The sequence below is a fragment of the Thalassophryne amazonica genome, chromosome 19 (genome assembly GCF_902500255.1).
Source record: "Thalassophryne amazonica chromosome 19, fThaAma1.1, whole genome shotgun sequence".
Lineage (NCBI taxonomy): Eukaryota > Metazoa > Chordata > Actinopteri > Batrachoidiformes > Batrachoididae > Thalassophryne > Thalassophryne amazonica.
This window is the reverse complement of record NC_047121.1, coordinates 65,347,090-65,360,879: the sequence shown is the minus strand read 5'-3', so window position 1 is coordinate 65,360,879 and position 13,790 is coordinate 65,347,090. Positions and strand designations below refer to the sequence as shown.

The 13,790-nt window shown below is 40.6% G+C and overlaps 1 protein-coding gene across 2 annotated transcripts in view; it reads right to left on the bottom strand.

The window, feature by feature from the left end:
• Positions 1–5,916: 5,916 nt before the first annotated feature.
• The window catches only part of slc35f4 (solute carrier family 35 member F4), a 37,829-nt gene continuing 29,955 nt past the window's right edge, over positions 5,917–13,790 (bottom strand). Inside the window, exons 2-7 of one of the 2 annotated variants that reach the window (XM_034159441.1) lie at positions 10,044–10,344; positions 8,461–8,680; positions 8,250–8,375; positions 7,216–7,408; positions 7,031–7,120; positions 5,917–6,501 (exon numbers count right to left, since the gene is read on the bottom strand). In XM_034159441.1, coding sequence (XP_034015332.1) covers positions 6,260–6,501; positions 7,031–7,120; positions 7,216–7,408; positions 8,250–8,375; positions 8,461–8,680; positions 10,044–10,344 — 1,172 coding nt within the window. In that variant the 3' untranslated portion in view covers positions 5,917–6,259. The remainder of the gene's footprint in view (positions 6,502–7,030; positions 7,121–7,215; positions 7,409–8,249; positions 8,376–8,460; positions 8,681–10,043; positions 10,345–13,790) is intronic. The other variant, XM_034159442.1, reaches the window with a different exon arrangement.

Here is a 13,790-nt window from a genome sequence, read left to right as displayed (position 1 = left end):
TCTCATTAGACTGACTGCGGTTTCTAAGGCAACTCTCCCTGTGGGTTATTTTGTAACTCAAACGTTAATGCTTGACTGAACCTGTTATTTTTCTCCATCTCGTCCCTCATGGAAAAAAAGTCCAGAGTGGTAAAGAGAAAAAGAGTCTTTGGGAAAATGTTAATAAAAATGGTTACTTTACTCATGCTCATTCCCGTTGGCAATCTATGCATATTTATAAGGTGGGCTTACAATATTCTTGGAAAGAAATATGAATGTAACGCAACAGCACTTCTCCTCTGGCTAACACAGCTGCAAGTAGATTTCGATAATCAAACAAAAGTTCAATAAAAGCAAGTTTAGGATGAGCCACAGTTACATTGATCATCTGGGCAGCAATTTAAAAAACAGATGTTTAGCTAAAATCAAGACTGCTGGATCGGAGTCATGTTGTTACAAGTGGCCAGCAGATGCTTGGAACAACCTTTCAGCACATTCAAAACTTTAATCACGGTTCTGTATTGGTTATTGATAGCCCACATGTAAACTGCATCCCATAAGCACAACTGTGTTTTTTTCTATATGCATTTGCATTTTCAATGCCAATATTTCAGATCTTTCAGGAACATGACTATCCTAAGATTGGCAAAGCTTAGGGCACAAAGTCTGTCCAGTGCATTTTTGCTTGAAAACTCAGCTCAAACAGAAGAACACAAATAACTCAAAGTAAAATGCACAAAGCCAAACCAGAACTCTTCCACATGCACCAAAGTGTAGTTTACATTGCATTATGGGCAATGACAAAACAGTTAATTTAGTCACTTAGTTTGACATGGATGTGAAACAAACCAATCACAGTGTCACCTATCATTGCCTTGAAAAGGGTGCAACAGCAACTGCCTGCCTGATACTTTGATGGTGGACTGAATTGAGAGGTTTTCTGGCGAGTTAACGGATCTGCATACAGTGCGTCAGCAAATAGCAGCCATCAAGATTCCCTGAGGTAAATGAATTAGTCCAATTAGTGCTTACCTTTGCTTTAATTGTTGTTTCCTGTTTCATTGCATGTCCAAGCTGACTATACACGTGTTTTGAGCCAATCTCTGGAATACATATGTAAATATTGCAACATATGAATACCAGAAATACACAGTACTAGACTTTAGGCGAGGGTTTTAGTGGTCTATAGTTATTTTCTGCTAGCTCATGAAAGCAAAGCACCAACACGGCACCTGAGTGCACATCATTTTAAGACCAACATGCCCATGGATGTGCAGATTAACACTTGAGCCTTGATGCTTTGCATGGAGCGGAAGATCAATCAATAAGAATGTGAGCTCACAATTTGTATCGCCCTTATGATTCTATCTAATTGTCATTTATTAGTGTGAGGCTTTGACTGTAAGTGAAGATTTGAGCTTTATCCACCACAGTTTAAAAATGTAAATAAAAAAATTGCTTTTCTAGAGGTATCAGCTCACTAGTTTCACTCCATAAACCAGAACAACAGATTTTGAGTGTGTGCACGCGTGTGTGTTTTAATCTCAGTGGGGAAGTCAATAAACCAACACCCTCATCACCTCAATTGCACTATTTGGACTAAAATTACATTTTGTCATCACATTATGTGACACTAAAGAATTCATTTTGACAACTGCCTATCACAGTGTTTTCGGTCTGCAGGCTAAACTCTCTCCTGGATTTTTTGTTTTTGCCAGCTAGATATGCACGCATTACTGCCACAGATTATGTCTATCTGTGAAAGAGGATAAATTAAAGTAGAAACAATCATCCTCAATTTTCTTCAGTGTGTCAGTGAGTGACAGCTGAGAGCAACACAGAAAACGCACCAGAGCGAGGAGAAATATGCAAAGTCATTGCTGCTAAATCAATGTAATGCACTCTGCAGATTAGTCGTATTGTATTAATCATACCACTCAAGTCTGCTAAACAAATACTTGGCCATGAGACAAACGACTGTAATAAAAAGAAACTGCTTGAGTGTTCTTCTGTTCCCAATTTCACACACATTTTCAGGCCTCCACAATATTTAATATTTTGGTCATATATAGAGCTGAAACAGTCTTATTTCTATTACTGACAAATCTATAGACTTTTTTTTTAATCTTAGTGATTGAAACCCATGTATTTCCTTTTCATGAATTATATTAATGCAGTTTTTGTCAAATGACAAAATTGTCAAAGCTGAGAAGTTCACTCAGAGACTTGACTGCTAACAACGTTATATGACTAAGACTGTTTCTTTAAAAGCTAAGATACTTGTTGGTTTATCTGTTTGTTGAAGAATTAATCCAGTAATCACAGGGTGACGAAGCATATTCTCACATTGAAGTCCAGTGGTAGGCTGAGTTCAGCTAATCAGCTAACAGCAACTTAGCAAAGCTAGCTTAGACCAATTAGCTTCCACTAAATTTAGTTCAGCTAACTTTAAGTCTGCTAACTTTTTTTTTTTTTAAATAAAGATTAATGGTAAAAAATGTTTGTAAACTGATATATTTGTGTGTTTAACTATTATTTAGTTATTTGTTTTCTTTATTTGTTTTGGTATTAAATAGTTATTTTACTTAAGAATTGTATTCTTAGTTTCACATACTTTTAGTCTGTTACTTGTTGGAATGTGCATGTCGAACTGGATTTAACCGGTTTTACCACTCAGAACAAAGAGATTCAGGTTACATTATAAATCATAAGTCCCGTTAGCGGGTCAGTGGCAGGGGGCGGGACCTCCCACAAATGCCCATGGGGACCAATAAGGAAAGGATCTTGCGAAATAAGGGCCCCCTTTGTTATGCCCATGTTGTGTTTTACAAAACTGTTTGTGTCCATTCGCCCTATTGACGTTTCAAATCCCACAAAACCTTGGAGAGGTCGCCACGTTGCGAGATCTGTGTAACATTGAGAACTGCATTGAGACGCTCTGATCACGCTGCACTTTAACCGCTGCACACAGACAACACCATTAACATCACAATATAAAACTATTTTATATTGTGCCTAAAACTCTTGTGAATATATTCTCTGGGTTTATAGACATTGTTATTGCATTTGTTTTATGTAAACATGCGAGAATCACGTCTGTCTCTCCGTTATTTTCAATGAGAGCTGCTGTGAGCTACGTTCGCTTCCTGATCATGTCGTTCTGGGGGAAAGTGAAGTTTGCTCTTTAACGTCTTGATTATTGTTCTTTACAACACTGTTTGTCCTCTTTGTTCGAGACTAATATATATAATACGTCTGAAATACGGTTTGCGTTTATTAAATTCCACGCAGATTAAATGTAACAGACACGGATTATTTGTTATAATTGTTTTAGCAAGTTTTCAGGGTATCATGCAGCAGTCTCTTATTAACGTGACGAAAAGCATAAAAAAAATACATTTTTGTAGTATAATATTCAACTGTCATCGTGTTGATTTTCTATATGTTGTTGACTGCAGCCACTCTCTGGCATGCAGGGGATTATGGGATACGTCAATAGGGCGAATTGTTCATGGTTCTGAACGGGCAAATCTCATGGGTGAGAGAAGTTCTTCAGAATCCAGGCCTGATTTCCACTGTGACTTTGAATAAATTTGAAAGTGTGGAATAGTCTGGGTTTGTATTTTGTGAGGGACAGTATTACAGTACAAACCAGAGGATTTAACATAAACCATGTGCGAAGGCAACAAGCAGAAACAACAACAACAACAAAAAAAACAAAGCCAAAGTTACGTTCATAACATAAAAGTTAGCTTCAGATAAATGTGTTAGCGGTGTATTGGTTTAGCGTTATCACTGTTAACTTAGGTATCAGATTAGCAGTTATCTGAAGCTAAATTTGTTAGCGGTGCCCACCACTGCTGACATCTGACTCCAGACTCAAGTGGAGTGAAAAATAAAAAAGATATTTCCAATATTTTTTCACATTTTCTTTGTCTCTGATGGCTAAGCATCTGATGCAGATGGAAAAGCGCTATATAAATGCACTCCATTTACCATTTACTAACCTTTAACCTACTAGCTTAATGTGAAGAGCCTCTGAAGCATTTATGTATCATCCCAATCCTGATTTATTATTAAAGTTCTTAGGCAGCACAGAAATTACTGGAAAAATATAAAAGATGCTCTAATATAGTTTAGCCACTTTCATGTAGTCACAAGCTGAACTGGTGACTACGAACATGAGTTTTAAGGCTTTTATTTTATAATAAAAAGAGCCTGTACATTGCGCATAATATATAGCCATTCTTGCATATAAATACTATTTAATGAGACTTTAAATTAATACTCTTAATGGGCCTCATGTATCGACGTTGCACACTTGTGGCATAAATTTACGGTGTAAATTTGAAGTACACCAAAGTTGCCGTGACATGTATCAAGCAGTGCGCACCTGCCCATTTCTGGCGTACACCAGACGTGACCTTGATAAATGCGGCGGGTGAAAACAATCGTAATTATAATGAACACACCCATAAATATTGAGACTCTGCTTCAGACACACCCTCATTTTCCGACATGGAAGCCAGGAAGACGGCAAAGAAAAATAACTCCACCAATCACGACGCGTGCCAATAGAGCGTCAAAAGCGGCCGTCGTATTAATTGTTTTGTAGTATAATCAAAAAAGTGTTACAGTGGTCCCTCATTTATTGCGGGAGTTACGTTCTAAAAATAGCCTGCAATAAGCGAAGTCCGCAAAGTAGTCAGCGTTATTTTTTACAATTATTATAGACGTTTTAAAGCTGTAAAACCCCTGTAAAACCACTTTATACACTTTTCTCAATCAGGCACGAACATTTTCTCACTTTTCTCTCGTGTGTAAACACTCTCAAAGTTCAAACCTTAGTAGAAACATAAGACCAAACTGTTTTCAGGCCCAAACATTTGTTTGAGAAATAAAAATAGAACGTTTTCCTATAAATAATTATGATGGCTTTTAGAACTAACGAATTTAATTTTAACGATCAACGTACGAGGTTGGACACATAAGAAATTATTAATAGTGACTGACCAGTATTTCACGGTTCCTCTGATCGCGCCCTTATCGTCCTGACGCTGCGCCTTTTTCCACTGAGTCAAACCTCGCTGCAGGTGTCTTTTTCCGAGTGAAGAACACAGTTATGGGTAGTTGTTGGCACTCTTTTTTCTTCTGGGCGAAAAGATTCTTATAAACAGACACGCAGAACACAATGTACTGTAAAAAAAAAAGCATGCAAAATTGGACTAAAAAAATCTGCGAAACTGCGAGGCCGCGAAAGGTGAACCGCGTTATATCGAGGGACCACTGTATTCTCTTTTTACATGTCAATAATTCTTGACATGTTGATATTTGCTCGCTCAATTAATAAGACACACCTAATTTTTCAGATTTCTTTATTTTTAAAATGTATTTCTTTATTTATTTTATTGTAACAAACAAATGGAGAAGACAAAACCTGATTGCAGCACGGGCGAAGGGAATGACAACACTACAGTTGTAATTATCAATTCCATTGTCTAAAACAATCACACCACATAAAGTTAAGCTCAGCGCTGCTCTGGCTCCAGGCTCAAAGTCTGGAGAAAAAGGCGAGCAGCGCTTTCTTTGCGGTCAGCGCTGTGGCCACGGATCGTGCTCGAGACCAACAATCCCGCAAAAGCGGGATTTGTATTAATTATTATGTAGTATAATCAAGAAAGTGTTATTTATTTAACATATGCATTGATTTGTATAATGGCACTGTTTATCATGTTGATCATTTTCATTTTTATGTGGATTCCGTGCTGGTTCATTTTGGTGTATAATTTACACCACCTCTCGACCTGGTGTATATTTTCAGAGCACCGTACGCCAACGACCACATTGATAAATGCCAAGTAGCGCAGCCATTTTGGCGTACACCCCATATACGCTCAAATATCGCCGGACGCAACATTGATACATGAGGCCCATTGATACAGTTCCAAATTAATTTAATAAATAAAACTGAGCCAAACTGGCCCTGCCAATATTTATATTCATAGAATACAGTCTGTGGAGGAGCTCAGAGGAGGCTGTTCAGCTCTTTGTTTAGGTGCGTGCGAAGAACTGGGCTGAGTGTGGTGAGTTCCACCTTTTCAGTTCTGAAAATCCACAACTGAGACTTATCCTGTAGGAATGTGACACAGGCAGCGGTGTATTTCCTAAGTTCTATTTTTAAAGGTCAAGACAATATGTCTCCATGACATCCTGACCCGCCTCCTCAGTGTAGGACAGAATAACGGGAGTCAATGGACACCGTTAATGGAGCTTGGCCATCTCACGCCAGTGGAATCGAGACCGCACCGTTGGCCCGGCTCCGGCTTCGAGTGTGGACACTGGTCTCCGTAAGCTCTTCGCCGTGCTCTTCCACCTTCTTGTCCGCAATGGTGGCCAAGAAGCGCAGCGTCACTGAGTCCCACTCCTCTGGCAGCAGCAGGAGCAAGAAGCCCAGGCAGATGATGCAGGTAGCTGCCAGGCGGACCACGCTGAAGATCACTTCATGCTTTAAAACGTCGATTGCTACAGGACAGGAGCAATAAAAATAAGGTGCAAGACAGCCAGTTAAACACAAACAAAGTGAGATTAATTACATAAAGTACGATAAAGCAGAGGGCACCGGAGCTGGAGGGGATGAGTTTGGCAAATACGGCTTTTAATCAGCACAAGCAATCCACTATATCCTCTCTGTCTTTGGAGGCCTCAGACAAGTCACCATAACTCACTGACCTTCACACAGTCCATTGTGGTTAACGAAAAACTCAACAGGAAGCATTTTGTGTTGCCTTGGAGACCTGATCCTCCCTCAGCAAGAGAAGAGTTGCAGGATCTGTTGAGCCACCTTGATGATTAGGTTTCCATAACAAGAGAGGCAGACTTGCTGCATAATCTCTTTGCTACTGTGGCACTAAGTGCTGAACTCTCAATTCAATACCCCAGCATACATGCCCATCTACTCTATTTGATCCTGGCCAAACTCATTCCTAGCAGAATAATTATGAACTCTAAATCAGCAAAATGGACTGAATGCCTGATCCACATACTTAAGTACCTGCATTGCCTGGGACGCTGAGAAGTGTCCCTATGGAGATGAGAATGGGATATGTCAGCACCACCCCAACGTGGACCAAGATGTTGAACACTGTAGAAGACAGAAACAAAAGGATGGAAACAGGATTCAAGAGAACTATGTACAGTTGTATGTTTTTGTAGGTTTTCCAAGAAATATCAACCAACCCAGCCATAGTCCTGCCATTCCACACAGGTATCCCCATGGCAGTGAAGAAAGTGAGCCCCAGTGCTCCACCCTGGTGAAGTAAAGGATCAAGGGCACACAGGAGATGAAGATGAGGTTGAAGAAGCCCATGGTGGATAGGAAATGAGCCACTTCTCCCAGATTGGCACTGCCTACAAACATCTTAAACAGCACCTACGCCACAAGAACATATGGAGCTCAGCTTGAACACAATACCATTTCTCACAATGTATATAATTGCATGTAGAGCAGGTAGCTCATCCAGATAGGAATTGTGCTACCAATATGTAGACCTGGGTTTGACTCCTGGCCACGCTCCCTGTCTGTATCCTTGAACAAGCCACTTTATAGTATAGTGTAGACGTAATCTTGTTGTTGTTGCACTTTTAATGACAATGACAATAAAGCTCATCCATCCATCCATCCATTATCTGCATTGTCCTAGTGCACCCAGGTGTCCTCAGCCAAGCACATGAGGTACACCAAATTGTGAAGAAATTCACATTTTATGAGATGTGCGGTCACGTTTCGGAAGATATTTTTTCAGTATTTACATTTTGCAATTCACGGTTTGTGGGTAATTCACGATTTGCAGCTGATTCACGTTTTGGGGGTTAACAAAGCTGTGCCATACCTCAGGAACCACCGTTTGGATGGTCTAGTATACTTAGATATCATTAACCAATAAACAGATTTCAGTCAGATTTCAGTCATCCATCCATCCATCCACCATTTTCTTCCGCTTTATACGGAGTTGGGTCGCGGGGGCAGCAGCTCAAGCAAAGCCGCTCAGACCTCCCGATCCACACACACCTCCCCCAGCAAATCCGGGGGAATCCCAAGGCGTTCCCAAGCCAGCCAAGAGATGTAGTCCCTCCAGTGTGTCCTGGGTTCATAGACCGTAAATTTCTATTTGATCTAATAGAACATCATTTTGGAAAATGAATGGAAGTTCCTGTTTTTAGACCTTAGACCCTGATGAAATGGACCCTCCCCACCTGGGCCAAATACATACCTTGTAGAGAGCTGATGTAGAGGCAGAGCCTACAGCTAGTGCCACACCCACAAATGAATCACCATGGAAACCATCAGCATACGCCATCATTACGATACCTGTGATGGCCATTATGGCAGCCACAATCTGCAGGGGGACATCAATAACCAAAAGCAAGATAGGAAGAAAAGAGTACCGTCTTTGAAAGACACATCAATATATTTATACACACCCGAACACCCATAAACCGATCCTTGAGGACAATCCAGGATAGGAGGAAGACAAAGGCCTTGTGGCAACAGTAGAGAGCGGAGACATCAGTAGCGGTCAATTTCTTCAAGGCCAGAAGGTACAGGTAATTTGTTAGTGTCCACAGAATTGAGAATGGTGCTGTTCTCTTCACAAAAAGCTTAAGAGTCATCCCGTCCTCCCCAAAGAGCCGGCTGCACTCCCTGCACCACACAAAGGCAAAGGCATTTGTCACACTCTTAGCCCCTCTTGAGTAGACAAGAATCAAGGCAGGATTGTATCTGAGCATCGGGTATTTTGAGTCATTTTGGTAAAAGTCTTTGGTAAAAGCACACTGTCACCTATCAGAAGTACTTGTGATGCTTTTTTGGAGAATTAAAGCAAAATAATGTTTTAAATATGTGGTGTTCTGTCTTATATTTATATAAGCACCATTTCCCTTTGTGAGTTGAAGTACTAATATGCAAACCTGACTTCACAGTCATGCTACTTGTGTAAGACATGTTATCTGCATTGTCCCAGAATATCCAGCTGTAAATGGGTAGCAGTCTTGGCAAGGGAAATAACCAGCAATGGACTGGTGTCCCATTCAAGGACAATCGTAAACTGTCATCTGTTTCAAGCTATGGTATCAATGGACCTTAGGACTTCTTCTTTAACTGATTTCAATAAAATAAGTTAAAGCAGGGGGCAGCACGGTGAATTAGTGGTTAGCACTGTTGCATCACAGCAATAAGGTCATGGATCATTTCCTACCTGTGGCCTTTCTGTGTGGAGTTTGCATGTTCTCTTCGCATTTGCGTGGGTTCTCTCTGGGTGCTCCGGTTTCCTCCCACATCCAAAGACATGCAGGTTAGGTGAATTGGAAACTTTAAATTGTCAGGAAATGACGCTATTTTGTAGTGTTGGGGATTCTTCTTGTAGGGGTAGTTTTTTGTAATTGCTTCGTTGTCACAGTCTTACATAGTAAGCTAATTCAAAAGTCATGTTATTGATAGGCTATTTCTTCACTTTTGTACTTTGGGTATATTTTTAATTGGAAGTCATTTAAACATAATGGGATGTCATAAGGTTACATTACTTGAATATTCAGAACTGCCAGGGTTTCAACAATTCATTCAACAAATCTATCTGTCTGTCTATCTATCTATATTGACTGAATTATTTGTTGAATTAATTGCTGAAATCATGGCACAGCAAATTTCTGGAGAGTCAGGGTATTGTGATACACAGATTAGGCTACTGATATGTAACAGTTTAGTCAAGGCAACTCAACTTCTTTCTTAGTGTGACCATAGGACCTTTGTGGCCGGGATGGCGGTGGGATTGAACCCCGGACTGCTCGAACTAAAGACCAGAACTCTACCAGGTCAGCCAAAGGGGAATTCCCCGTTGGCCAAGCTAGCGGGAACGTCTTTTCAATCCGGACTTCATCCTGCTACATTAGTCTTCAAAATACCTCACCACTTATTGAAATGGGTTTTTCAGTATGTTTCAACAGGTAATCAGTAATTTTGATCAAAACAGATTTTGAAAGTAACCCTCCCACCCCTGATAATATGTCACCGGAATTTCTGGATGGGTGTCTGCTTCTCCCTCGTGGTAACCACATGTCCAGAGTAGAAAATGGGAAAGATGAGGATGTTCCAATTGCTGCTGAACCAGGAGATGAAAAAGGGACAAGAGAACGACTGGAAGGTCAGCTTGACCACCTGTGTTGTGCCAACCCAAGAGGAGGAAATGCACAGCACCATCAGTAGACCACCCAGGACCTTCAGGACCGTGTTGGCACATGTCAGGTAAGACGGGCTGTCTCCACTGGTATCGCTGCCTGGTGTCTCAGCATGAGACTCAGAACCGTCCTCTCCTGGAGGGAGACAACAACATGCATTTCAGGAAACTTCCTGTCACATTGTAGGGTTTTGTTTTTTTGTTTTTTTAATTGGGCAATTGTCCATATGCACAGAAGACATAACCTGCCCAGTGCCCCTCAGATAATTTCTGTTAGAGATGACAACACTAACCCATGAGGAAAAATGCTTTGGTTTAGCACTGACTGCGACTCTATAAAGTAGTTCAATGTATTATACTGTCACAATGCAGCAAGAGCCATTGCCCTGAGCTGTGTATGGAAACGCGATGCTCAGAGAGCAAGAGTAAACCTAAGCACATGACATTCCACAAGAAAAGTCATGTCAACCTTGACAGTCGTGGCAGCCTCTATTTTGACTGGAAGTACATCAGTGACACAATAATCCTTTCACTGTGATATATTGCAATGTTGGATAGATGGATCAGCGGCTGCTGGACCTTAACCGTGTGACTGAGAGGATTTCCTGAGTGAGTTCAGATCCTTTTTTTTTAAAACCTCTCCACAGTGTGATCAATTTACACTAAGGCAGGAATAAAAGATGACATGTGCAGGGTGTTGGCAGCCTGTACTGTCTTTGCTGCCTCAGCAAGTGAAGCCGTGCCATTTCCACCATGGCTGAAGACATCAGACCTCTAAATGATCACAGCTTTAGTGTCTCTCCTGCACACTTACAGCACTTATTGCATGTCAATCTTACTTACCAAAGCATGAAATTATGCAAGAAAAATATGTGGCATCTTTTCTTTCCCCTCAGTACTTTTATGCTGACATTGTTTTGATCAACTCACCAGTGTGCATTGAGACGATTGGCAGCCTTTTTACACACAACTCAAACACAAATTTTCCTGACACCCAGTCATTTAATGTATGCCTGTTATCTTATTTATTTTACTCGATGAGAAAGCACTAGACTTTGTGTTTCCAAGAAAAAGCTAAATTTAGAGAAAAGTCCTGCCTAAATATTTTGAATAATAATATTGCATTTACTATTGATATTAATGTTGTTGTAGTTGAATCCATTCTTCATTTACAGCTGGAGTTATGTCAGTAAGTGCATCCGCCATAAGCCAACTCAATATGTGGATCCATATCAGATCCACTGTGTCAACCTCTAGCAAAAAACTGGACATGCCAAAAGAATTACTTTTGCTATTGTTATTAGTTTTCGATCCCCTGGCTGCCATGTGTCACTGTGTGCCCTCTCTGAACCCTGGTTAGGTCCCCCTCTTCCCTGTTCCCTCAAGGGACGTGGGATGGTACTACTTATCGAATTATCAACTGTGAGGGTCCTTGGGTACAGCTGGAATTACTTATAACTCTCAATCAGACACATTACATATACATTTCCTTTGACTTCTGTTTCATTGTAGACCATAAAAACCCAAGATATTTCATGTTTTACGTGGTCAACTTCATTGTTTTTAATACACATCTATTCCTGCATTTAAGGCTTGCACCCTCCCCCCCCCGCAAAAAAGTTTGGATGATTACTAATGTGATTTTGTTGCAAACAGGCGATGTCAACAGGTGATTGTAATTATGATTTTGTGTAGAAGCAGTGTCCATAAAATACTGTTATTGATGAGCAACGATGGGCAGAAGCTGTCCAGCTTGTCAACAAATGACTGAGAACATTATTAAAAAGTTTAAAAAACAATGCTCCTCAAAAAGGATGAGAAATGATTTGCATTTCCACCTCTAGGCTGCATAATACCATTAAACGACTCAAGGAAACTGGAGGAATGTCATTGCAAAAGGGCAAGGGCGCAAGCCTAAGATGAACACCCGTGATCTCTGATCCCTCAGACGGCACTGCATCAAGAACTGTCATTCATCAATAGCTGATATAACCACATGGGCAAGGGATTACTTTGTTGCAAAGAACAACAATATGACGTTACATTCATAAGTGACACTTAAAACTGTAGTGTGCAAAAAAGAAGCCCCATGTTAACCTTGTCCAGAAGCAGCATAATCTTCTCTGGGCCCAGAGGCACCTGGGTTGGACCATCACACAGTGGAAGTATGTATGAAGGTCAGATAATTCAGTATTTCAAATTGTTTTTGGAAGAAATGGATAAGGCATGGTCGAGACCAAAGACAAAAATAACCATCCAGACTGTAATCAGCAACAACTCCAAAAGTCAGGGTTTGTCATGGTATGGGGTTGTGCCAGTGCACCTTGCCAAACATAATTTACATTTCTGTGATGGCAGCATTAATGCAGAAAAGAACACTGAGATTTTAGAGCAACATATGCTGCCTTCAAGATGTCATCTTTTCCATAGACATCCATGCATTTTTCAACAATCAAGACCATATTGAACCACATTCTGCACACATTACAAAGGCATAGTTGTTGAGAAGAAGGTGCAGATACGGGACTGATGTGTCCTGACCGTCCCAAATAGAAAATGTGTGGAGAATTTTGAAGCGAAAAATGCAACAACAACAATCCCATACTGTTGCACAACTTAAAATATGTTACCAAGAAGAATGGGACAAAATAACACCTGAAATGCTTCATTGTTTGGTATCCTCAAAGCCAAAACGTATTTTAAGTGTTGTGAGAATAAATGGCAACATTACGAAGTGGTAAATGCTTTAGCATCCCAACTTTTATTGAAATGTGTTGCAGGCCTGCAATGTCGGAATAGATGTTTTACCAAATGAAATGAAGCCAACCACACAAAACATGAAATATTGTAGGTTGATACTATCTGCAATGAAACAGAAGTCAAGGTAAATGTCAGGATCACTGCCTTTTTTTCATATCATCTGAACTTTTTCTGAGTTGGGGTTGTACTTTGGGAGGCTCAATTGAGGAGTAGGACTTGCATGGTGAGGGAACATCAACTGTGACATTCTGGTCTTGTTGTGGGTTTCTTTGGGTATGATCCAGCATGCAGGTGTCTCAGTGTTGATGACCCCAGCGGTGGGAGAATGCTGAGAAGATGCTCACATTTCACCTGGCTGCAGTAGATAGATGGATACTTTTGAGAGATGGGGAGTGACTGGTTGTCTTTCTGGGTGGTTGCTATCCAACCACCCAAGGTGGCTCCATGGGGTGGTGGATAAAGCGAACCAGCGCATGCTGCCAGACCTGACTTGTTGGTTAGTTCATTTGATTGCATTATAGACATCATTATCCTCTCACGAAAACCATGGGTTTACTTTGTATTCCTGCTGGGAACCAATCCAAACTGTGAAAGACAGTTTATCTTTTCCCCGGGATCATTTAGTAAATTACACTGTGTCCCCGTGAAGCTTTTTAATCAAGCAAATGTGCATACGTGCTTCCTGAAAAAATAAGACCTGACAGAGAAAAAGACGCAGAGGGAAGCAACTTCTTTGTATTTACTTTTCTTGATGCAGAACCCCGACTTTAAGCTGCATGTGAATCTGATTTACCTGAGTTAAAAGCCTTGACAGACCGATCC